General features: G+C 39.1%; 1 protein-coding gene across 7 annotated transcripts in view; it reads left to right on the plus strand.

Annotated features, from left to right (window-relative positions):
- RSBN1L (round spermatid basic protein 1 like) overlaps window positions 1-23,412 on the plus strand; it is a 61,929-nt gene that overhangs the window by 26,917 nt on the left and 11,600 nt on the right. For 6 of the 7 annotated variants that reach the window (XR_003253825.1, XM_026067700.1, XM_026067701.1 and 3 more), the window contains 4 exons: window positions 2,223-2,866; window positions 17,006-17,143; window positions 17,345-17,487; window positions 22,244-22,411. Coding sequence is in view for 6 of the 7 variants with exons in the window: in XM_026067700.1 (XP_025923485.1) it covers window positions 2,223-2,866; window positions 17,006-17,143; window positions 17,345-17,487; window positions 22,244-22,411 (1,093 nt within the window). In the remaining variant the exon portion in view is untranslated. The remainder of the gene's footprint in view (window positions 1-2,222; window positions 2,867-17,005; window positions 17,144-17,344; window positions 17,488-22,243; window positions 22,412-23,412) is intronic. The other variant, XM_026067705.1, reaches the window with a different exon arrangement.

Here is a 23,412-nt window from a genome sequence, read left to right on the forward strand (position 1 = left end):
CCCCCCAGCCTTGCTACAGCATTCGGTGGTCTAATTCCATATTCTCTATATTCAGGCTGGTACAATATTTGAAAACTTTTGACATCTTTGTTATCATTCAGTATAGCAAAGATTTTTCATATTTAGAGTGAAATCATTTTTCAAATGGTAAATTAAAACACTTTTAGAGATTTGAAATACTTGCAGTCTTGGATGCTCTCTAGTTGTATATTCTTGCAGTCAGGAGGAGAAAAGAACTGTTCTCCATTTTATAGTCCATAATTGAGGTTTGGGTTGGGATTTTAAAGTGTATGCTATGGAACTGCCCACTGTCATAATTATTTCTTTGTTTTTATTTCCCCCTGACTGGAACTGGCACCATAATGATGCCCATTAGGATGCCAGGGAACATGAACAGCAGCTGATTATTCTGTCAGGTGATGATGTTTTGGCTGCAGGTTTTCACTTGGGGAAAAATGAAGTACCCTGGCACCCTCAATGAACTATGTTTATGATTCCTGTAAGGATGAGGTAACTGCTTGGACATGTGTTGCTGCTCTTTCTGGTCTTTCCATGCCCACTAGATTTAAAAATGTGGCAGGAGGAAGACTGTAATGAAGAAGTATTGAGTATTGTATGTACCAGATGAGGCAGTAATGTTGCAGAGGCACACATTTTTTTTTCTTTTTTTTTTTCATTAAACATAATCTAATGGCAGGGCAGGTTTTCATGAGGATACTGTGCCTTTTGGCAGTTGCTCTTGGTTAGGTTAAACTGAAATTGTGCTCATAGAGTATGCTGTGTTAAATCTGATGTAGAGGCAGGGGAGTCTTTGTAGCTCTTGTATCTGTGGATTAGGTTAAGAAATCCTAGAGCCCATTTTCTTGTTTGGGCCAAATAAGGAATGAGTGAGCTCAGGGTACTTCTTTCCCCTAAAAGATGAGAAAATAGAAGCTAGAAAGAAAACTAGCTCATCTGTCTCCCTGTTGGAAATCCCAGAGGTGTGTAGCTGCTGTGACAGGCCTCAAGAGGCTCACAGAGGCGAGTGCCTTAATTGCTTGTTCTCCTTGCCGGTGTCTATGCATGTTCCATATCCAGACCTCTTAATTATCAGCAGGATGCATGATTCTGTGCCCCAGCAGCTGAGAGGGGACCTTTGTGGGGCATAGGGAGGACTGTATCGTGGATTACTTGGGCTAAGAATAGCAAGTTGAAGTCAGTCTGCTGCAGCATAGTAGTAGATGCTGGCATGGAAATTAGTGTGTTAGTTAACTTCTGTGAATTTGAGTACTTTAAAATTGTGCATTTCACTGCAAGACTTTTCTAAACTTTTGTCTGTGAACCGGCTAATCTTGAATCCTTTTCTGTGAATGTAATTTTGTGCTCTGACATGTCTAGTAATTTGAATCATCAGATCAAGAAATGAGTTTGTATCAACAGCTAGACTTTAGGAAAGTCTAGTGATGGAAGCTTTCCAGCTATCCCATTTATGACTTGTGGAAAAGTGCTGTATGAAAAAACACCTTAAAAGAAAGGGGGGGCTTCTAACCTTCGGAATCACTTGACCACGTTGTCTCCCAAATGTATACTCTTAGCTTTAGGCCCTTACGGTTTGTTTTCAGTTCAGCTTGCATGTTATGTAGTTTTTATGCTAGCTTCTTCTCCTTCTATTATTGCAAGGGTTTATTGTTATTGTTTTTATTTTAAAGGAAGTCTGTGGTCAGTTTTTAGATATTTTCACGTTATTTCTGCAAAGTTTATTTGGTTCTGGAAGATTGACCACATAAATCCATCTGGCAAGGCAGGCTTTGGCAGCAGCATTTGTGGACGGTTTGCGGATGAATGATACTTGTTGCCAAACAGGGCATTTACAAATGGTCAATGTTTGTTGACAGCAATCATCTAATGTGTCTGAACTCTGTAGTGTTATAATTTCTGATGACCAGTTAAATGGTATGGATAGGATAGTGACTGACCTTGAAAACATTCTTGGAAAACTTGTTTTCTGTGAGTGTTTCTTTTCCTGAAGCTTTATTTTTGTCAGTCATACAGTGTGACTGTGGCAGGTGTCTCTACTTCTTTCTGGTAAGATACCCACATGTTATGTGGCACTCAGTATTGGTCTCTCTGTGTGCCTTGATGAGGATATTGGTAGCTTTGAATCCTCATCTCTAAGTGTGTGTGTGTGTGTGTGTACATATTTTTATATAAAGGTGCTTAAGAGACCTTTTTCCTCTCAACAGGTGGGAAGGAGAAACCAAAAACCAATGCAGAAGAGCTACAGATTAAAAAAGTTAAGAAGAAAAAGAAAAAGAAACATAAAGAGAATGAGAAAAGGAAGCGTCCAAAAATGTACAGCAAATCCATTCAGACCATCTGCTCAGGACTGGTTTCTGATGTTGAGGATCAGGAAGCCAAAGGCATCATAGATGATCATCTTAAGGATTTCAATGGGAAAAATATGGATCCCAAGAAGGACTATGAGTCCAAGATACCAGAGAACAGTGAGTTTCCATTTGTCTCGTTAAAGGAGCCACGGGTTCAAAATAAACTCAAAAGGTTGGACACATTGGAGTTCAAACAGCTGATTCATATTGAGCACCAGCCTAACGGAGGTGCATCAGTTATCCATGCCTACAGTAATGAACTCTCCCACTTATCTCCTGTGGAGATGGAGAGATTTGCAGAAGAGTTTGTAGGTCTGGTTTTTAGTGAAAATGAAAACTGTGCAGCTTACTATGTAATGGGTATTGTTCATGGGGCAGCTACTTATTTACCTGACTTTTTAGACTACTTTTCATTTAATTTTCCCAATTCACCAGTGAAAATGGAGATTTTGGGAAAGAAAGATATAGAGACAACGACTATGTCAAATTTTCATGCTCAGGTAAGAGGTTATACATTTTACTTTATAATGTCATATAATGGTTTCAAACAACTGTAAATAATGATTTTTTTTTTTTTTTTTTTAAGAATACAGTTACTATTAGCTGTGCTGTGTGGATAAAGTGGAAGACTAGAAGCAAGGGAATTCTTTAAATTAGTTCTGCAATATTAAAGATACAGAGCCTGTTTAGACTGAGATGTAAATTTGCTTTTTATGGGGGGTGGGGAAATGTGTGCATGCATGTGTATGCAGGTTTTTGTGGATTTGTTTCCAGTAGCTGAAACTTAACTGTGAGTTTTGGAGCATGAAAATTATTTAGCTGTGGATATCTGGGCGTATCTATATGAACTTTTCATAAAACTAAAAACTTTGAAAACATTAGTATAATGTTATGTACAAAACCTGTGTAGGGCACAGTTAATTGTGGTTTCATTTGTATTTCAGAGCTTCTAAAGCCATTTTTAGAGGAGAACATAAAGGTGGTTAACTTTACTACTAGTGTGGTCTTCTCCCCTTCCCATTCACTCCCAATTAGTTGTATTCCCTTGAAAGCTGTTTTAAAATATGTGGCAAAATGGTAGGTAGCTTTTGAATTGATTTCCCTCCCCCTTCCCCCCCCCCCAAAAAAAAAAAAAAGGGAGATGGCTGTATAATCTCTAACTACTGTTTAAGTATCATCACTAGTATTTATTAACTTGCTGTAAAAGATACAGTGCTATTGCATATCAAGTATTTGTATTTCAGGTCCTATACGATTAGGAGAAAATTTTCTTAGATTACCAGCATGGTGATGAAGGTGTTATGTAAAAACCCATACAGTGATTCTGAAAATGCTTGTGAAGAAAATCCTGTTTTTCGCTCTGTCAACTTTAGATCATGATTACATGTTTAACTTGAGTAGAAACAAATCCTTAATTGTGACTTTTAAATGGTATATGGAATGCCTTTAAGAACTATTTTAGTCTTCACTTTTTTAGATGATTATGAAGTATTCAAACGTAAGTTACACTGTCACCTGATGTAGTTTAGCTACATAAATATCTGCATGGAAACCTTTATTGCATGTACTGACAAATCTTAAGTATATATTATCTGTAAGGATGTGCAGAACTAAGATGTTGCTGCCCAGAAACATTTGGGGTGCTAGTTAACAAAACATCGTGTTCTGCCACAGAATATGATTATTTTATGAAATTACTGTATTCACTAACACTTTTCAGTATGTAAACTGAATCATTACCTTAATAGTGAAACTTACAGAATATGTTATGGGTAGCAACCCTGAGCTGTTCTGTCTTCAGTCATTTTGTATAAGAATTTCTTTATAGGTATGGTCTTTGATCCCATTTTTGTTACCTAGATAAAATGATAGCATATGCATTAGAAATGCACCGGATTAGTCGGACTGCTTTAAGACTTGGATTTACAACTTTTTTTAGTGACTGGTGAACAGTACATAGCAGATGAAGACTAATAGCATACTGGACTGCATCAACAGGACTGTAGTCAGTAGATGGGGAAGTGATTATTTTTCCTTTACTTATTGCTTGCTAGACAACATCTAGGATACTGCACCCAGTTTTGGCCTCTCCCAGTACAGGAAAGTTGTTGATAAACTTGAGTAAATCTAGTGGAGGACTGCCAAATCTGGTCAGGGAGTTGAAGCACGTGACTTGCAAGGAGAGGCTGAGGGACCTGGGCTTGTTTACCATGAAGGAGAGAAGGCTTCAGGAGGACCTAATAGCAGCCTTCTGATATCTATGAGAAAGGTTACTGAGGTACATGGCAGGAGAACAAGGAACAGTGGTTGTAAGTTGAAACAGAGAGGCAGGACTCTGCCCAGAGGTAAAGAAAACTTTGATTAAAGCACTGGAACAGGTTTCCCAGAGAGGTTGTAGAATCTCCATCCTTGGAGACTTTCAGCAGCTAAGTGAGAAAAAGCCCTGAGCAAGCTGGCCTGAATTCAGTGTTGACCCAGCAGGAGCGGGAGTTTGCACTCGGTGACCTCCTAAGGTCCCTTCCAGATGGAATGAACCTGTGATTCTATGATTCCTGTAATGAAAAAATGGCATTCTTTCTCTTTGCTTGAAGTGATAAATTCAGGATGGTTTTCTATTAGCATCATAGCCCACTTATAGGAGGAAAAATTGTTTAGATGTTTTCCTAGTTTATGAATCAACATAGTTAATTTCCTGGTATGATTTATTGTAAGAGGGCTTGTACTTTTGCTTCACTCCTAATATCTGAAGTTGGCTGTTGTCAGTTACAAAGCTGTAAACCAGAAACTGTGGTCTTATCTGGCGTAAAGCCTTTTGAGGCCATATAATCACCTCCTACAGGTGAGTCCATTGGTTAAATAACATGTGTTAACATTTAAGTACTGTCGGTGTCTTCTGGAGTTTTAATAAACGTAAGTCTCTATTCTCCACCCTAAACACTAACATTTGATTATTTTCTAGAGAGCTGTTGTCAGCAAGGACTTCAGATGAATGCCTTTTCGCATTCTTTCAAGCGAAGAAAGTAATGCAGTTCATGGAATCTGGTTCCGCAATACTCCAGGCTTTTGTAGTGATCAAATACAAATGTTCTCATTTTTTTCTATTGTTTTCTGTAATGCTCTCTTCCCTTTGGAGAGTCCTTTGAGATCAGAATTTGTGCCCTTGCAAAAGCAGGACACTTTGGCTACATCTTGCTACATAAAGAAGAGTCCACTTTTAATTTCAAGATGAAAAAACTGCCACATTCTTTCAAAAGCAGTATGTACAGGTAGAACTTGAGTCTATATTTGGATTGTCCAGTTTGGTATTTCTGAACATGCATATGAATTACAGCATTATGCTACAAATTTGAACAAATTTAATATTGACCAAAACTGTACTTTTAGAATCTTTTGTGACTCCTTCAGCCTCTTATACAGATCAGCAGCATTACTATAGTATAGTATTTACTGTAGTAAATTCTTCTTTTTGTTCATAATATTAGAGATTGTAGAGAAACAAGATACGCAGTTACTATGTATTTCACTCCCAACTTCTTATTTTAATTCAGTTATGGTATCTTTGCCTATTACTGTTTGTTTCTTCAAGAAAAATGATTTTTGTATGTGTTTTTTACTTTGTTTAATCTTAGGCATCATTAATGCAAACATAATTGTGTGTTAATAGCTGTCTTAAAGACATAGTTAAAAAAACCCAAATTTGATTTTTATTTGATTTTTATTTTATTTTTACAAATTCTAATGGAAGCATCTTATTAAAAGGATGCATTAGCCTGCTATTGCAACAGTATCTCTAGTTAAACCAGTCCTGTGGTCGCTGGTTTTGAGAGAGCATCTTTTTCCATTTTTCTGTAACTGAAGGAAGAGCTGAAGGAGCAGCACCAGAAAGAAAGAATACAGTGAATGAAGGAAGCCAAAATTTGTATGTTATAGCATTCAAGATAGTCAACATCATAGTTTGTCTTCTAATCTGTATTTTACTTGGCTGGAGGCTTAGCTCTGGTATCTGCCTCTTCTTTGTTTTCTCTTGGGTTTTTCAGAAAGTCTTCTTAGCGTTTTATCGCTTGTCAGAATTTGGTTGCCTGACAGAAAATGCTTGGCTCTTTCTGTATCTTTTTGCTAACATAAGGAGTGTTTACAAATAATGTGTACAGGCTTACACCAGACTTCTTTTTATCTTCTTTCGCACAGTATTGCTGTTTCATGGAATATTTAAGCCAGTGTCTTGGTTGCCTCGGTTGCTTTTAGTTGTATTTAATACTTAATTATTTTTCACCTTATTCTGGCTGCTTGTATGTTCCATATGAATAGGTGATGTGCTGCAGTTGAAAGGTTTGCACAGTGTTCTCCTTTCAGACTGGGGTCAGTGTTGGAGGTGTCTAAAAAGGGGTATGAGAATATAGTAATCAGAGTGGCACTGTATCAGAACGCTCATCCCCCAGGGTTACGCAGGACCTTTTTGAATCTGAGGATGGTGGGGTTTGTGTTTAATAACCTTCAACTATATCTTTTTTTTTTCTTGCATGAATTTCTGACTTGTTAGTGTCAGTTACCCCTCTTTTTCAGTTTTGTACTTTTGTAAAAAGGTAACAATTTATATGATCACTGAGTAGTTCTGTGCAGATTAGTATTTTCTTGTCTGGTTGAGTCCTTGGTGGCTCTCCAGGGGATGGTGCGTTCTTGCAGTACGTTTCAATGAAACTTCAAGCTTTGAAAAAGCTTGCAAAAGCTCTATATGACTCTTTTCGCTGTTACTCTGAGCTGCCGATGTAATGTCTAGCCGTTGTTTTATAATCTCAGTTGAGAGATGAGTCATGCTCAGGTGTCTAAGTAGGAAGTCAGTTTGTCCAGTTCACTTCAAATGCGTATCACAACCTTCTTTAGATTTAAGAAAATTAGCTATTGGTCTGCTAATTTTGTTTAACTAAAACACTGAAACCTCATCTACTAAAGTGAGCCTCATTTTGGTTGTTTCTGAGGTCTCATTCTAGCACATGGAGTTGGTGTGACAAATGTGTTTAACAAGATTTAATATATGTATAAAATGGAAATTTGTGAGACTTTACATTTCAGGCTTAGCTTATAACTCTTTTTTACTGATTATTTTAACTCCTTTTTACTGGTTACTTTTACAAAAAAGTTTTTATATTTCTTAAGTTAACTATTTCCATACTACTCAGTAAGCTTCCCCATTCTGTTCTGTGGCGGATGAGGTGGGTTTTGAGGGGGAGGAGAGGTTGACAGTAATGCATATTCTCAGGTCACTAAGTTCTGTGGTATTAGACAGATTCCGCAGTAACTTCTGGTTTTGGGATCAAAACTGTTTGAGTCCTCCCATCTCTAACTTGAATGTTTGCATTTCTTAAGTTGTTACTTAGCTTTCACAATTACAGGTGTGAAAGACTAAATCCTCCCAGCTTTTCTGTCAGACAGAGGTGTATTGGAAAGAAGTGATATTATTTCGTTTATTAAGAGACCAGAAGTAGACAGAAGCTTGTGAGAAAAGCTACAGTAGGCACGGAAGAGAGAAGTTTGTGTTGGAACCGATTCGGCTTAATCAGAATTAGGTTTTAAATATTGGAGGGAGAGGAATTTGGGAGCTCTTCACTGCCTGTCTTGGGCCTACATTTAAATACTTGTAACTAAATTCTTAACACTTTTAGATTAATAGAACAATTCTGTTTCTGCAAACCATCTCTGAACTCTGAGGCTTGAGCAGACTGTTTCGGTAATCTGGCAAAATGGTATGCTTAGTCTGGGTATGCTTGTGGCCACTAAGTCACTCTCTTTCTGGCTGCACTGTGGGAACAGTCTAAGATCTTTAGGTACCTCTAGCTGTGTAGATGGCAGTATCTACATCAGTTATCTGATAGCTATAAATCTTACTTAAGAACCTAAATAATCAACTCTTGTCACCAGCTTGCAGCTTACATCACTTCATCTAAACTATTTAGTACTGTTAAGGCAAATGCCTGTAATGTGCTGAAACTTATGTGTCCTCTTGCTGAGTAAGTGTAAACTCCTCCTGTCTTGCTAAAACCCCAAAGTGCACAGTTCTTCATGTTTCGCAATAATAATGCTTCGTGAATTGATTGTACTGTGCTTCAAAGTTTGTCCCAGAGACCACTCTACTTGTACAGAGGTGGTGTAGAAGGAATCCTGAGAGATACCTAACAATTCCTGTGCTTCAAGGCAGGATTGACTATTTTTAAGCCATGACAATGGCTTGAAACAAATGCTTGTCTGTTTAAAGCGTTTGCTGGAGATCTCTGGGTGGTTCCACAGTTCCCAAGGGGGTTCTTGAGCCATCTTTGTTCTTGTCTATCCTCTTATCTTAATCCTGCTATGATTCCTTTTATTCTAATCATCAGTGGACAAGGAAAACAGCTCATGCTTCTAGTGTTCTCCATAGCTGAAGACTCTTTATCTCTCCCCCCCCCCACCCCGATTGTCATTTTAGTTATTTCGGCCTACCATTACATGTTATATCCTGATCATTCTTACTGCTCTCCCTTATGCTTTCTTCAGTCAATTTTTCTTAAAATGCAGTACTGAAAATGGAGACAGTGTCCATTGGAAACATTACCATTACCAAGGAGTGTGAAAGGATTGCTTTGAGTGTCTTCCGGGAATGCTCTTGATTGTCTGCTCCTGCCTTTTTTTGGAGCAGTTTGTGGTCTGCTGTAGCAGCAGCTCCTACCAAGTGAGTCACTCCCCTTTTCATATTTATGTAGTTAATTATGGATGCCTTAGCATTTCTCTGCTTTTATTCAAACTGAATTACATTCTGCATATTCAGAATCTCTTCTCCAGCTTATCAAGGATCTTGCTAGCTTTGATCCTTTCCTGTAGAGTAGGTTTGCAGCTTTGTGTTACCTGTAGATTTAATAAGTATATGTTGTGTTCAAAGGAAGATCCTTTTTGAATAACACAAAATAGGTCCTTTCATGTTGATAGATATTTGAATACAGAAAATGGAAAACTGAAAACAGTCTACTTTATATTTGCTGTTACTAGACCATGTTTCTGTAGCTATGTTTTGAGAACATAATGAAAGATAGAGTCAAAAATCAAGAAAGTCTACTGGCTCTCTGAAAAAGCTTATTCTGTCATAGAAAGGAAAGTTGGTTTGACTTGATTGTTTTTTGACATGTCCGTATTTGTTAGCTCGTACCATCTTATTTTCTAGGTGTTTAGGACTGTTAAGTGTTTAGCTAACTCTTTTTCCTGGAAATTGAAGGTAGGCTAAGTGGTTTGTCATTTTCTAGGTCTTGCTTCTCTTGGCACCTGTTTTTTAAGAAGATATGTTTATCTTTTTCCAGCTTTGAAGACTCATATTTTGAGTTCTCATTGATTTTATTACAGCTCTGTTTCTTTAGCTTACTGCCTTGGTACTCTAGGGTAACTGAGGATACTCAGCATTTTCAGTTCAGGAAAAGTTTTATTTATTTTACTCTAATCGGTGTGCAGTTACACAAAATAACTGAGCCAATCTAGCACTTGCTGCTGCTAAAAGAGAATGTCCCCCCTTCTTTTTGCTCCCAGGTGCAGGTTCTTGTGCCGAGTGGTGGTGGTGCTTTGACCAATTCATCTTGCTAATCCGGCAGAAAACTAACCTGTCCCCAAGTGAGGGAGTTTTACTGCAAAGTTAGCAAGTCGTAATAGTTCACTATGCCTGAGGTAGCTCAGGGAGGAGTGCAGAACTGTACAGACTCAGCCCACTCCCCAAGGGCCAGTGATTTGCCTTGTCTCGCTTAACTGCGCCTTCAGAGGAATCGTTCCCCCCTGCTGCTGTTGGAAGTCATTATTCTGTGTTGCTTGTGTTAATTATGAAAGACACTGTATATTCAGAGAGTATAAAGAATAATATATGCACTTTAGAGGGGAAAAAACGCAAGTAATGATTCTTATGGCTCATGTTTGTGTTGTCATTTGTCAGATTGGTGGTTGTCCTTGTTTCTGAACAGTTCTGGACATGGATTTCTCATTTCAGATCTCTTTTCAGCCTTTTTTAACCTCATCTTGTCTTTGCTCCTTGTTTAGTTCTTGTAAGTTTATCTTTGAAGAGAAGTGTCCCTTTCTCCCCCCCCCCCCCCCAACTTTTGCTGTTCACTCTTTTTCTAATTTGTGAAATCCTGCTTCTGTGAAAATGCTCTTCAAATATTTGAGGGAACTTGATGAAAACATTTTTCTTTAAAGTAAATTTGAAGTAATTAGATTGTACAAATCTTTAAGCAAGTAAAATACTATGTCTGTATATTTCTATAATTTCCATATATTGTGTTATTTTCTTGTATTCTGTGGTCAGAGGAGTTCTTTGTATTTGAACTGTGTATACTTCTAGTTGTATGTGTTCCAGTAGCAATTTTGGTAGGATTTGCTTCTTGCTCTTAAGCTCTTCTTGTATGTTTGGTTAGTTATTAAATTTTAAGGGTTATCAGTAACTGGTTGCTGTTATGCAAGTTCCCCAAAGTATAGCTTCCTTCTTCTTTTTTTTTTTTTTTTTCCCCCTTCTGGCTTATGTAACATTGAATTTTTGCTTTATTAAAGCATGAATAGCTTGCCCCTATTCTTTCTTTATCAAATAATCCATATGACTATATGTAAGAGGCTCATCTTTGATAGATGATGGCAACCTATTATCTTCAAAGCAAAAATCTTGGTTTTTACTTACTGAATGGCACTGAACAAGAGAATCGGTTCGCATGGAATGAGATTAGAAATCTGCACGCAGGCTCTTTTGTTTTTTGCTTAGAAAATAGTTACCTTTTGAGATTGTTTCAAGGAAACTTTAGCCAATAAATCTAAAATTAAAATAATATATTACTCTTTTTTTTTGGTCTTTTTAATATATACCAAACCAAAACCCTGTAGAAGGTCTGTACTGGCAGCTTGGACAGGATCTGAGGCTGAATCTTGGCATACATCTTTTTGAGTTATAAGAGTATGGCCACTTTGCTTTGAGATAATTTTCCATGATGGTTTCTAATCGATGCTAGTTTAAAACTATTTCCTGAATTCTTTATCACCTGCTCCACTATTTTTTGTGTCTGTTGATTTCAAAATAGTAAGTCTTGTTTTTAAAAATGTGTTTTCCTCCATCCAGCCAGCCATAGTATTATTTAAGGGCTTCAGTTGCATTGTGAAGTACGTGAAATGACGTTAACTACAATGGTAAAAGGACAGTAGTGGAACTCTGCTGTGTAGTAGAAATGCTTGGGATTGCTTTTCCAAAGTCTTCTAATTGGGAAATGGTATGTTCATTGAAATTAAAGCTTTAAAGATGATGGATCACATTTGAAAAACTTCAGGAATCTGAATCTTTGAAGGAATCTGAGGAATCTTTTTCTGATACCAGAAACTGTGAAGTGCATGTGGTTTAAAAGTAAAAAGCAGACAAGTAGATTTGCAAATGTTTTTAAAGTCAGAGCAATTTTAAAATATGAAAAATTTCACTGAACAAATATTATTTAAATCAGTTCCCATTTGGAAAATATACTTAAACTTTTAAGGATGTGAAAAGAGGTGTCAAGGAACAGAAAGCCTCTCGGGCACTTTTTCAAAATGTATCAAATAAGAAGGAATGCTGCATTGCCTTTTTTCTTAAGCATTCATGGCTGTTCAGGTAGCTGAATTAGGGGAAGAACAGTGAACCTGAAGTTGGATGTTTCTACTTCTAAGATAAGAATTTTTAAGTGCATTCTTGTGGGCTTGTGTACTGAAATGAAAACCTAATATTCTGAAACTCTCTGATTTCCCAGCATATTTTTATGGTGGTTTAATGTATTTTTTTTCCTTATTTTTATTTTATTGTTTGGTGGGACTTTGTGGGTTTCTTGAGAAATGATTTTGGGTGGTGTTTCTTCCCCTGCTATGTTTCTAATGTTGTATGTTGACTTTTTCCAGGCTGGTTTTAAAGCTGAAAAACTGAAGGACATTTAAAGCATTAAAATTTTCATAGAAAAATGTTAGAACTTGAAGAACTGAATATATATACTTGCATTTATATATATATATATATATATATATATATATATATATAAATTAAAAAAAAAAAAGTAGAGATTTGTTTGTGACTTTGCCCCAGTTCACATTCTTGAAATGTTTCATTTCCTGGACTGTTGCTTGTAGTTCCTACGTTTGTATCTTTTCCCATAAAGAATATCCAAATGTCTTCAAAACATAATGTCTAAAATATTTCCTATTTCTGGAATGACAGTGTTCAAATGTTTTCAGTATTGTTTTAGTAGAATTTCAGTATTACTCTTCAGATTCTTCTTTTAGATGCTAAGAGATTTATGTGAAAATGTTTTTTAGAACTCTGTACTTAAAACCCAGCAAGTTAAGTTGCACTAAAAACACAGTTGATGCTATACTAGTCTCGGCAGCAGAGACTTCCCAAGTATTACTGATTCTGAATTCAACAGTGGTTTTAGTGTCATCATTTTCCACTGCTTTGGTGCAACAGATTGACACAGGCTCTGTTGGGGGGTGTGTGTGTGTGTGCGCGTGCGCGCGCTTTTTTTTTATTTTTGGTGGCATATTTCCAATCTAAGCTACTACATGAGATGAAAGAAGTTAGCCTGTGTCATATTTATTTAGTTCTATGTGTCTTTTTCCTGTGTGTCTTTTTTCGCACCGAGCTTAGTTAATTTGTGTGTGTGTGATTGTAGTCTTGTTGACCAGACAACAGCAGAATTGCTTGTCATTGATTCTTTCTTTTGTTTTGGTCTGTATTGTTCCAGCTATTTATTTGAGAAAATTCATAATGTAGTAAAACACAGTAAAATATTGTAACCTGTAAAATTCTGAAATTCTTGTTTAGCTCTTTAAAAATATTTATTTATTATGTTACATCTAGGAAGATTCCCTTGTAAAAGATGTATAATATTTTGACCTGTAATCACACTCTGTATGCTAAATGCATAAATTAATATGTAGGATTTGATGCAGAAATACTCTGTTTTTAGCACATCAACATTATTTTTGCGAGTTTAGAATGATATAGGGGAAGCTCTTTCTCTTCCCATGTTCAAACCAACCAAAGGATACTGGTAGTCAAAAGAAAGTAAATTTTGGTGCTTGCTAATATGCCTTAGATTACTGTTGTCATTGCTCAAACATCCACAGAAGGTTTTTGAGGTTTTAGATTGCTACCTAGCAAAATGATTCCTTTAAAAAAATCAATGAAATAAAGATAATGTCTTATGTTCTACAAACTTGTGTTTATACCAGACCTGATTTTCTTCAGTTCTTCAGAGGTTTTTCTTCTGTTTTGAAATAATTGTTTAGAAAACCTGTACACATGCACCTTTCTGAGGAATATGCCCAGAAATAAGGGATACAACTTAAATGTTCAATTAGTAGTAATCTTATAAGGCATTTAAGAAGAGGCAGAACATTACTTTTATTTTTATTTATTTTTTATTTTTATTTAAGTATATGTTCTGTATTCCAGATAAACCTTTTATTTTTCATGTAAGCTAACAGACTTTGAAGGTCGAGGAACTTCCCTGGTAACAATGGAAATTGGGTCTTAAAATAAGATTGGCTTTTGAAGCATTTCACTACAGCAACAACACAATCACTGTTTCATTTCAAAACACAGGATTTTATCCGTGGCATATTTGATCTTTGTTAGATATAATTAACTTTATGAATTGCTTAAGAAGTATGACTTGTATCTTTCTGTTGAATTGCACTTGTCAATATGCGTTGTCTTAGAAAATTATTTTTTAAAAAATTAGCCATTTATTTCTTCTGAAATTAATTCTTAAAGAATTGCTTAAATACCCCTATTTTTTTTTCTTCATTGAGTGTAATTAATTCTGTTTGCCGGCTACTTCTTTCCTTCAATAATGACTGTATCGTTTTATATATGTTTTTCTAATTCTTTAGCCTACTTTAAGCTAGCATTATTTAAATAGCAGTGCCTGCCCTGAGGCTAGAGTTCAGGATGATCTAACCCAGTCAGTGGAAGAGATGAGATAGGAGTTTTTGGAGAGCAACTGGAGGGCTCCTCTTGTGCTTGCTTGCTGCCTTGAACTAGAGAACAAGTCTGCTGCTGCAGCAGGAAAAAGTGGTGAAAGAGGGTGAGGAGTTGGAGCTGGCTCCTTCAGAAGCTAATGCTCACTGCCAGCAGCTGCCTTCCTCTCCAGACTCCCTTTTCTTTCTGGTCAGGCATTAGTCTTTCCGGTTGGGCTCTTTACTAAACTCTTATTCTCTTATTTTCTAAAACAGAATTTTCTTGGTTACTTTGTGGGATAAAATCAGATCAGTTCTCTATGCTGTTTCCCTGTCCAGCTTTAGAAGCCCTAATGCTAGCAGGAAAGAGGGAAGAAAAGAAAAAAAAGAATATATATATATATATATATATGTATATATCTGCCTCTTTCATCACCAGCATGGATTTATTTTGACTTAAGTTCTCAAACATTTCACGCTGTATTTCCAGTGTTACAACTTCTGAATATTGTCCCAGAAGGAACCACTCACTGTTTGCATCTTTGTCTTAGCATTATATCTGGTATTTCTCCTCTCTCAACCTGGATATTGAAAAGAAATCTGTTCTACCTGGTGAGTGAGGGGGACATAATTGGTTAGAAGAGCTAGGAGTGAATTAGGATGGACAACTAATGCTTAGAAGAGTTGAGCTGATTTTTCTGTTTTAACTTGCAGTGACATGATCTCTTGGGGAACATATATAAGCAATTTTCTAATTAATCTGCTTTAAGCAAGAGTTATCTTTCACTTGAACACTTCACTGCTAATGTTATGGTTCATTGCCAACACCTAGTGATGTATGATAGGCCAAGTGAGTGAATGGATCCAGCTGAAAACTCCACAGCCTCCCCAAACTTCACTTCAGTGAATTGTGTTTTGGGGAGGTTGTTGAGTTTTCAGCTGGATTGGTTCCACCGCCAAGTTCGTTGTGTGCCAGGTGAATGGTTGTGGTAGCAGAAGGAGGCAGGGGAAAAAGGCTGAAGAATGGTTCCCTTTAATGAAGGTGTGGATTTTTGTCATATGAAAATGGCAGATTAAAATTGTGGCCTGGAATGAAAGAATATGAACTACTTTATGCTGGTGAAACAACTATCCTCTTGCACCTTCAGTTTGTGTCAGTAAACTGTGATTGACAGATTTGTGACTGTATCTGTAGCTTTTAGGATAATTCTGAACTGATCTAGCCAGCAAGCCCATAATGAAAAGTGAGTATCCTTTCCTTGACCCTATGCTTTAGCTCTGTGAGCTCCCACCGCTTTGTGCCAGTGCAGATACACCTGCAACCATAGACTGAGCTGATAGAGATTCAACAGAAATCAATATTTGCTGCTGGTTTATGACAAAATCAGCAGGTGTCAGTGCAAAGGAGCCGCAGGAATGCATGACTAAGGATTTGGAGAGTAAGGGGAAAAATGCTCTCTAGCAGTACCACTACTTTTACTGTGGCTGTAATGGCTTGCTGTTGTATTTGCTCAGACATTTTGTAAAACCTTACTTTTAGCCAGTCCTCCGTTTCCTGGATGTGTGTCACTGAGATGATGATCTGAAGAAGAGTATTTAGTTCTGCGTTTCTGGAATGCATCTTATTAAATCATTTTAGCTTCTAAGAAGTGCACAATATTGTTCTATGTTGTGTGATTTAGTCTTATTTTCTGGAACTGCTGCTAATTCTCCTCTGCACTGTCATAGTTACTAGAAACTTTAATCCTCTGTTTGGGTGAGGAGAGTAGTTAAGATGTACTTTAACTGTTTTTTTTTTTGCAACTTTCTTGTTTTCTAGCTTTGGATACAAGAATGTCTAGAGATGCAGTATAAGAGAAACACCTTACTACTTTGTGCAGTAATCCATTTGCTTTTCCCTCTGTTCTGATCTGCTCATGTTTCATCTAATAATACTACTGTGTCTTTCAGCCTGTTAAATAGGAGATCAGAAGCTTAAGGGGAAGTGATCCTCGTCAGTCTGATGCCTAAGCATTTTGTTCACATAACATGATGAATCAGATTATTCAAGAAGCCTTATAACAGTGTGTGTGTTTCTCTGCAAATAAAAAATAAAGGATTTTTTTGTGAAGGAGTGAATGTGATGGCCTTTAAGTACTAAGAGAGAGCAAGAAGAGTTAGCACAGCACAGGAAAAAATGGAGGGATAGCTGTCACTCTCATTTTCTCTGCTAGCTCTTTGAGCCATGTCTTCACTGTGATGATTAGCTCAAGTTAATGTGCTCATGTTAGTTAACAAAGTGACCATACTGGGGAGTACAGTTAGCAGAGGAATTGTTTAACATTTAGTTAGTTGTAAATCAGTGTGATCCGTGCCATGACATAACTCTTACAGGAAAAATGTAAAAATTTAGTTAGACTTGAGCCTTTTTTTTTTCTTGAAAGGGCAATAGTCACTCAATCCTATGTTCAGAATTAAAATATATAAAATAAAAGTTGTCAAATATCTTTAATGAGAACAGTCTTTGGTGATGTCTTTATGGTAATTGACTTCATATTAATCTTGAGTATAATGAGGATTCTGTAGGACAAATATTGATCAGAGAAAACATAAGCATAGGGATTAAAGATGTTTATTGCATGTAAATTTTGATCTGTCGTGAACTTGGTATAACTTTGCCTGTCATATTCTATTTCTAGGTAAAAAGAACATACTCTCATGGTACCTATAGAGCTGGCCCAATGAGACAGATCAGCCTAGTTGGAGCAGTTGATGAGGAAGTGGGGGATTACTTTCCTGAATTCCTTGATATGTTGGAAGAATCACCTTTCTTAAAAGTAAGGAGAGAAAGGGAATGGGGTGGTTGGAAGGGGGCAACACTCTCAAATTCTGTTGCAATAAAGTGAGAGTACTGTGATATTTGCTTAGATATTTAACAGTTGTATCATAAATGTTTTCATTGTGTCAGGTAAACGCTGCTTTAAAAAAAGGTTTTTAAAGTAACTCGCTTCAAAACTGTGACTTGTATTTTCTATTAGTGTACACTGCCATGGGGAACACTTTCTAGTTTAAAATTAGAGAGTCGTAAAGACAGTGATGATGGTCCCATCATGTGGGTACGTCCAGGAGAACAGATGATCCCTGTGGCTGACATGCCAAAGTCACCTTTCAAAAGGAAGAGGTATGTTGAAATACTCTTGCTTGGTTAGTGTCTGATTAGTGTTTGTTCTTTACTAATTCAGTTTATCGCGAACATTTTACTGGTTGGTACTGTATCTTAGTATAAACTTATGTAAATCTTGATCTCAAAATAAACTTTGGACTTGTTCTGTTTTTGTAAGGGTTTTTTTTGTTTGTTTGCTTGCTTTTGTTCTGTTTACTATCTGGCCCAATAATATGCCAGTCTTCTTTGAAGTTTTAGGAAGACTTTAAGGTTACAGAGCAGTCTAAATGTTCTTCACTTTCTTCATGCAGTGAACTTCAGATGTAGTGAGGGGAAAATCACAGGGAAATGCAAATAGGCTGTATGTAACTACTGAAATTAGAATTATGCCAGGACACTGGTATTAACACCCTAGTTCTCAAGTATGATTTGGTCTTTAAAGACTTCAAGGGATAAGGGCTTCTGTCATCTAAAAGGTGACACTTCCAGCATTAAATGCCATCTTTAAGCCTTGCTGTAGTGTTCGGTGTAAGTACTGGCTTAAGAGGAAGGATGTCCTCTGCAGAACTTGATATCATTTCTCATATGCCATGAGTTTTCTTTGGAGCTCTCCGTGTTCAAAATTCAAGCATAAAAAGGAAACATACAAGAGATGAGAGCAAGATCGGATGACTCGGGAGGAATATAGAGAAACTGAGTGAGAAGGAATGAGGTTAAGAAAGCCCAAGCTCCTCTGGAGTTGAATTTTGAGGGATGTGAAGGGGCAATAAGAAGAGCTTCTACAGGCATATCAGTAGTGAAAGGAAGATTACAGAAAACAAGCCCTCAGCTAAATGGGGCAGAGGAATTGGTGACAAACACTGAGAAGGCCAAGACACTCAATGTCATCTTCATACCAGTAACGACTGAGGTGACCGGTCTACGGGAATCCCAGGTCTCTCGGACCAGAGGGAAAGTCTGGAGCAAGGAAGAATTACCTTTGGTGGAGCAGGATCAGGTTAGGAAATATTTAAACAAACTGGATGTACACAAGTCCATGGCCCCAATGGGATGCACTTACAAGTGCTGAGTGAGCTGGCTGATGTCATTGTGAGGCCACTCTTGATTATCTTTGAAAGGTCACGGCATTTGGGAGAAGTACCTGAGGACTGAAAGAAAGCAAATGCCACTGTTACCTTCCAGAAGTGTAGAGAAGCAAGATCTGGGGAACTCCACGCTGGTCAGCCTCCCCTTGGTCCCTGGGAAGGTGATGGAGCAAATGATCTTGGATATCCTTTTGAAAAATGAAGGCCGAGAAGGTAAATCCAGGCTGACTACTCATGATTACAAAGGGGAAATCATGCCTGACCACCCTGAAAGCCTACACTGAAATGACTAGCTCAGTGAATGAGTGGAAAGCAGTAGATGTTGTTTATCTTGACTTTAGCAAGGCTTTGGACAGTGGATGCAGTATCCCGTAGCATCCTCATAGACATATTCATGAAGCATGGACTAGAAAAGTGGACAGTGAGGTGGAACAAAAACCGGCTGAACTGCTGGGCTCGGAGGGCTGTCCAGCTGGAGGCCAGTCACTACTGAGGCCAGTACTGTTCAGCATCTTCATGAATGAACTGGACGATGGGGCAGAGTGCACTCTCAGCAAGTTTGCAGATGATACAAAACTGGGAGGAGCGGCCAATACACCAGCTGGTTGTGCTTGCATTGAGAGGGACCTCGACAGGCTGGAGAAACGGACCAACAGGAAACTCATGAAGTTAATACAGGGAAGTGTCAAGACCTGCACCTGGCGGGGGAATAACCCCAGACACCAATACAGCCTGGGGACCAACTGGCTGGAAAGCACCTTGGCAGAAAAGGCCCTGGGAGGTGGACAACCAGTTGAACACAGAATCACAGAATGGTTGAGGTTGGAAGGGACCTCTGGAGATCATCTAGTCCAACCCCCCTGCTCAAGCAGCATCAGCTAGAGTACATTGCACAGGATCGCATCCAGGTGGCTTTTGAATATCTCCAGAGAAGGAGACTCCACAACCTCTCTGGGCAACCTGTGCCAGTGCTCTGCCACCCTCACAGTGAAGTTTTTTCTCATGTTCAGATGGAACTGTCTGTGTTTCGGTTTGTGCCCGTTGCCCTGCGTCCTGTTGCTGCGCACCACTGAAAAGAGTCTGGCCCCATCCTCTTGACACCCTCCCTTCAGATACTTGTACACATTGATAAGATCTCCTCTCAGCCTTCTCTTCTCCAGGCTAAACAGGCCCAGCTCTCTCAGCCTTTCCTCATAGGAGAGATGTTCCAGTCCCCTAATCATCTTTGTAGCCCTTCGCTGGACTTGCTCCAGTAGTGCCACATCCCTCTTGCACTGGGGAGCCCAGAACTGGACACAGTACTCCAGATGTGGCCTCACCAGGGCTGAGTAGAGGGGGAGAATCACCTCCCTCGACCTGCTGGCAACACTCTTCCTGATGCACCCCAGCATACCATTGGCCTTCTTGGCCACAAGGGCACATTGCTGCCTCATGCTTAACTTGGTGTCCACCAGCACTCCCAGGTCCTTCTCCGCAGAGCTGCTTTCCAGCAGGTCAACCCCCAACCTGTACTGGTGACTGGGGTTATTCCTCCCCAGGTGCAGGACCCTGCACTTGCCTTTGTTGAACTTCATGAGGTTCCTCTCCGCCCACCTCTCCAGCCTGTCCAGGTCTCTCTGAATGGCAGCACAGCCCTCTGGCGTATCAGCCGCTCCTCCCAGTTTTGTATCATCGGCAAACTTGCTGAGGGTGCACTCTGTCCCTTCATCCAGGTCATTGATGAAGAAGTTGAACAAGACTGGACCCAGTACTGACCCCTGGGGGACACCGCTAGCTACAGGCCTCCAACTAGACTCTGCTCCGCTGATCACAACCCTCTGAGCGCTGCCATTCAGCCAGTTCTCAATCCACCTCACTGTCCACTCATCTAACCCACACTTCCTGAGCTTGTCCTCCTTCTTGCCCTTTTTGAAGACTGGGGTGACACTGGCTTTCTTCCAGTCCTCAGGCACCTCTCCTGTTCTCCATGACCTTTCAAAGATGATGGAGAGTGGCCTAGCAATAACATCCGCCAGCTCCCTCATCGCTCGTGGGTGCATCCCATCAGGGCCCATGGATTTGTGGGTGTACACAAGCCAGCAATGTGCCCTTGTGGTAAAGCAGGCCAACAGTCTGCTCAGCTGCATCAGGAAGAGCACTGCCAGCAGGTCAAGGGAGGTGATCCTTGCCCTCTACTCAGCCCTGGTGAGGCCACACCTGGAGTGCTGGGTCCGATCCTGGGCTCCCCAGGACAGGAGAGATGTGGGCCTACTAGGGCGAGTCTGGCAAAGGGCCATGAAGATGACTAAGGGATTAGAGCATCTCTCCATCATATGAGGAGAGGCTGAGAGGGCTGGAATTGTTCAGCCTAGAGGAAAGAAGGCTCGGGGCATCTTATCAATGGGTGTAAATATCTGATGGGAGTGCAGGGAAGAGAATTAGACTCTTCTCAGTGGTATCCAGCACCAGGACAAGAGGTAATGGGCACAAACGGAAACACAAGAAGTTCCATTTAAACATAAGGACAGAAGTCTCTTTACTGTCAGGGTGGTTGAGCACTGGAAGAGGTTGCTCAGAGAGGTTGTGGAGTCCCCATCCTTGGAGATATTCAAAACTCAACTAGCCATGGTCCTGAATAACCCATTCTAGTTTAGTGGGAGGGTTGGACTGGATGATCTCAAGAGGTCCCTTCCAACCTCAATAATTCTACCATTCTAAGTGGGTCTTGAATTTGACATTAGTAATGTATTGTGGTCATACAATGTAGACTCAGGCTGTCCAAGAAGCATTTTTGCAGCTCTGTTCCCACTTCTCTGTTTTCTCCACTTTCGTTAAATGTTGAACAAATCTTTTGCTTCTTTCCATTTTGTATCCTACAATTTTAAACTAAATATACATGCACATTTTCCAACTGTTTGCTGGAAACATGAATAATAAAAAATGACTTCAGGAAAATTGAGATTTATATTTGATTGTCAGAAATCAGTGAGGGCTGGTTGCCCAGGGAGCTAGGAGCTGAGAATGATAACAAGACTGGCTGCGCAGGAGCTCACGCTACCTTAGCAAGATGAGCAGGGCAGACCTGGAGATGGTRGCCAGGTTCAGCCAAGACTCCAGATCATCAGGCAAGTTCATGGTGATGAGGTAGATCAGAGATCGGGCTGGGAAGTCAGTCTGCAGGTCAAGGTCAGGACCAGGGATGGGAAGCAGGGTTAGACACAGTTCATTGATAGACAGTCAGGTCCATGGTGATAGGGCAGGACCAAGATGAAGCCAGGAAGTCAGTCTGTGGAGGTGGGATCAATAGGGTCCATGGCCGGGCATAACTCTGGCTGAATTGAAGACCAGTACTCCTATGATGTAGCTAAGGCAGAGACTGAGCCTGAGTTTAAATTGAGCTCCTGGGTCCCTGAGCAGGGGTTGTGGATGGAGACCCCAGCTGAGGCTGGTCAGGGCTATTAAGAGCTATTAGTGTACTCAAGGCCCTGATGTTTTTTTTGTTTGTTTGTTTTTAATATTGTATAGGTTCTGATTTTTGTGTAGCTCATTACACTTGCATTTTGTCTCAAGTATTACTGCATTTCTGATTTGACCATGTATTCACACTGAAGGGAGAAACAATCCTCTTGACTATGGGTAGAAGTTAAGTAGTTAAGGGAAGTTACTATATGGTTTATATATATATAAAATATATATTTTTTCTTATGCAGAACTACCAATGAAATAAAAAACTTGCAGTACCTACCTCGAACCAGTGAGCCCCGTGAAATGCTATTTGAAGACCGGACACGAGCCCATGCAGATCACATAGGACAAGGTTTTGAACGGCAGACTACAGCTGCTGTGGGAGTGTTGAAGGCTGTGCACTGTGGAGAGTGGTATGTGTTGACCGACTTATTCAGCTACATGTTTGAAAAATATTTGCCTGAATTTCCATTTGTAAATGGTAGAAGGAGTAGTGAATAGGTTAATCTAGTATTACAGATTTAAAGAAGACATAATAACTGCTGGAATTCCCCCACCCCCATCTCAGTGAGCTAGGTATGCTAGCCTGCACTTTGCTAGATTGCTTTGGTGTGTGGTTGAAACAAAAAAGGTGCCTTGCAATGATAGTTTAATAGCTGTAATTGAGTTAGATGTAAAAACACTTTAAATTTTGTTTCACTTTAAATAGCGCACACTGACTGACTTGAATTTCTGTGTCTGAGATGCTCGTGAAGACCTGTTGGCAATTCTTTGCACTGTCTGGAGATGAGCAGAATTTTTATGCTTCTGTTTCTAAGTAGGGACTGTTATAAGCCTGATTTATTCATAGTAGATCACACAGGAAGAATCCTGTTGGGGGTTGTATGATATTCTTTAGTCTCTCCCTCCCATATGAGATGGAGGAAATGAATCTGTGTTAGTAGAAGCTGTTTATATTTTATCCAAATAAAAAGCCCCTGGCACTGATCTAAGAATCTTTTTTCAAGCTCTTGTAATCTTGGTCTGGGAGGATGACATTGGTTTTAGAGGTTAGTTTTTCATACTTATAAACACAAAAATCGACTTTTGCTCTTTATATTTTCATATCTAGAATTTGTAAGACTTGAATTCCCTTTGGATGAAACGATGCAAATTTGTGTGACAGTGCATGAGTTCGTTGAGACAAGTTTGTGATAATGAGATGGGGGAGAACTGGATAGTTCACATGTTAATGTGTTTCTGTTATGGGCTCTGAGGTTTCCAAGTTTACTTCCTCTCTGGTTTGATAACAGCCGCAGCTGAACTTCCTGCTTGCCACAGTTGTGAGAAGCTGGACTGGATTGGGACTGATGAGTGGTAACAGGGCAAGAGCTGGGGAAGTGTGTAAACCTGACTGTTTAAATTACATTTGCTA

This window comes from Apteryx rowi, unplaced genomic scaffold, assembly GCF_003343035.1.
Source record: "Apteryx rowi isolate R43461 unplaced genomic scaffold, aptRow1 scaffold_261, whole genome shotgun sequence".
NCBI classification, from domain to species: domain Eukaryota; kingdom Metazoa; phylum Chordata; class Aves; order Apterygiformes; family Apterygidae; genus Apteryx; species Apteryx rowi.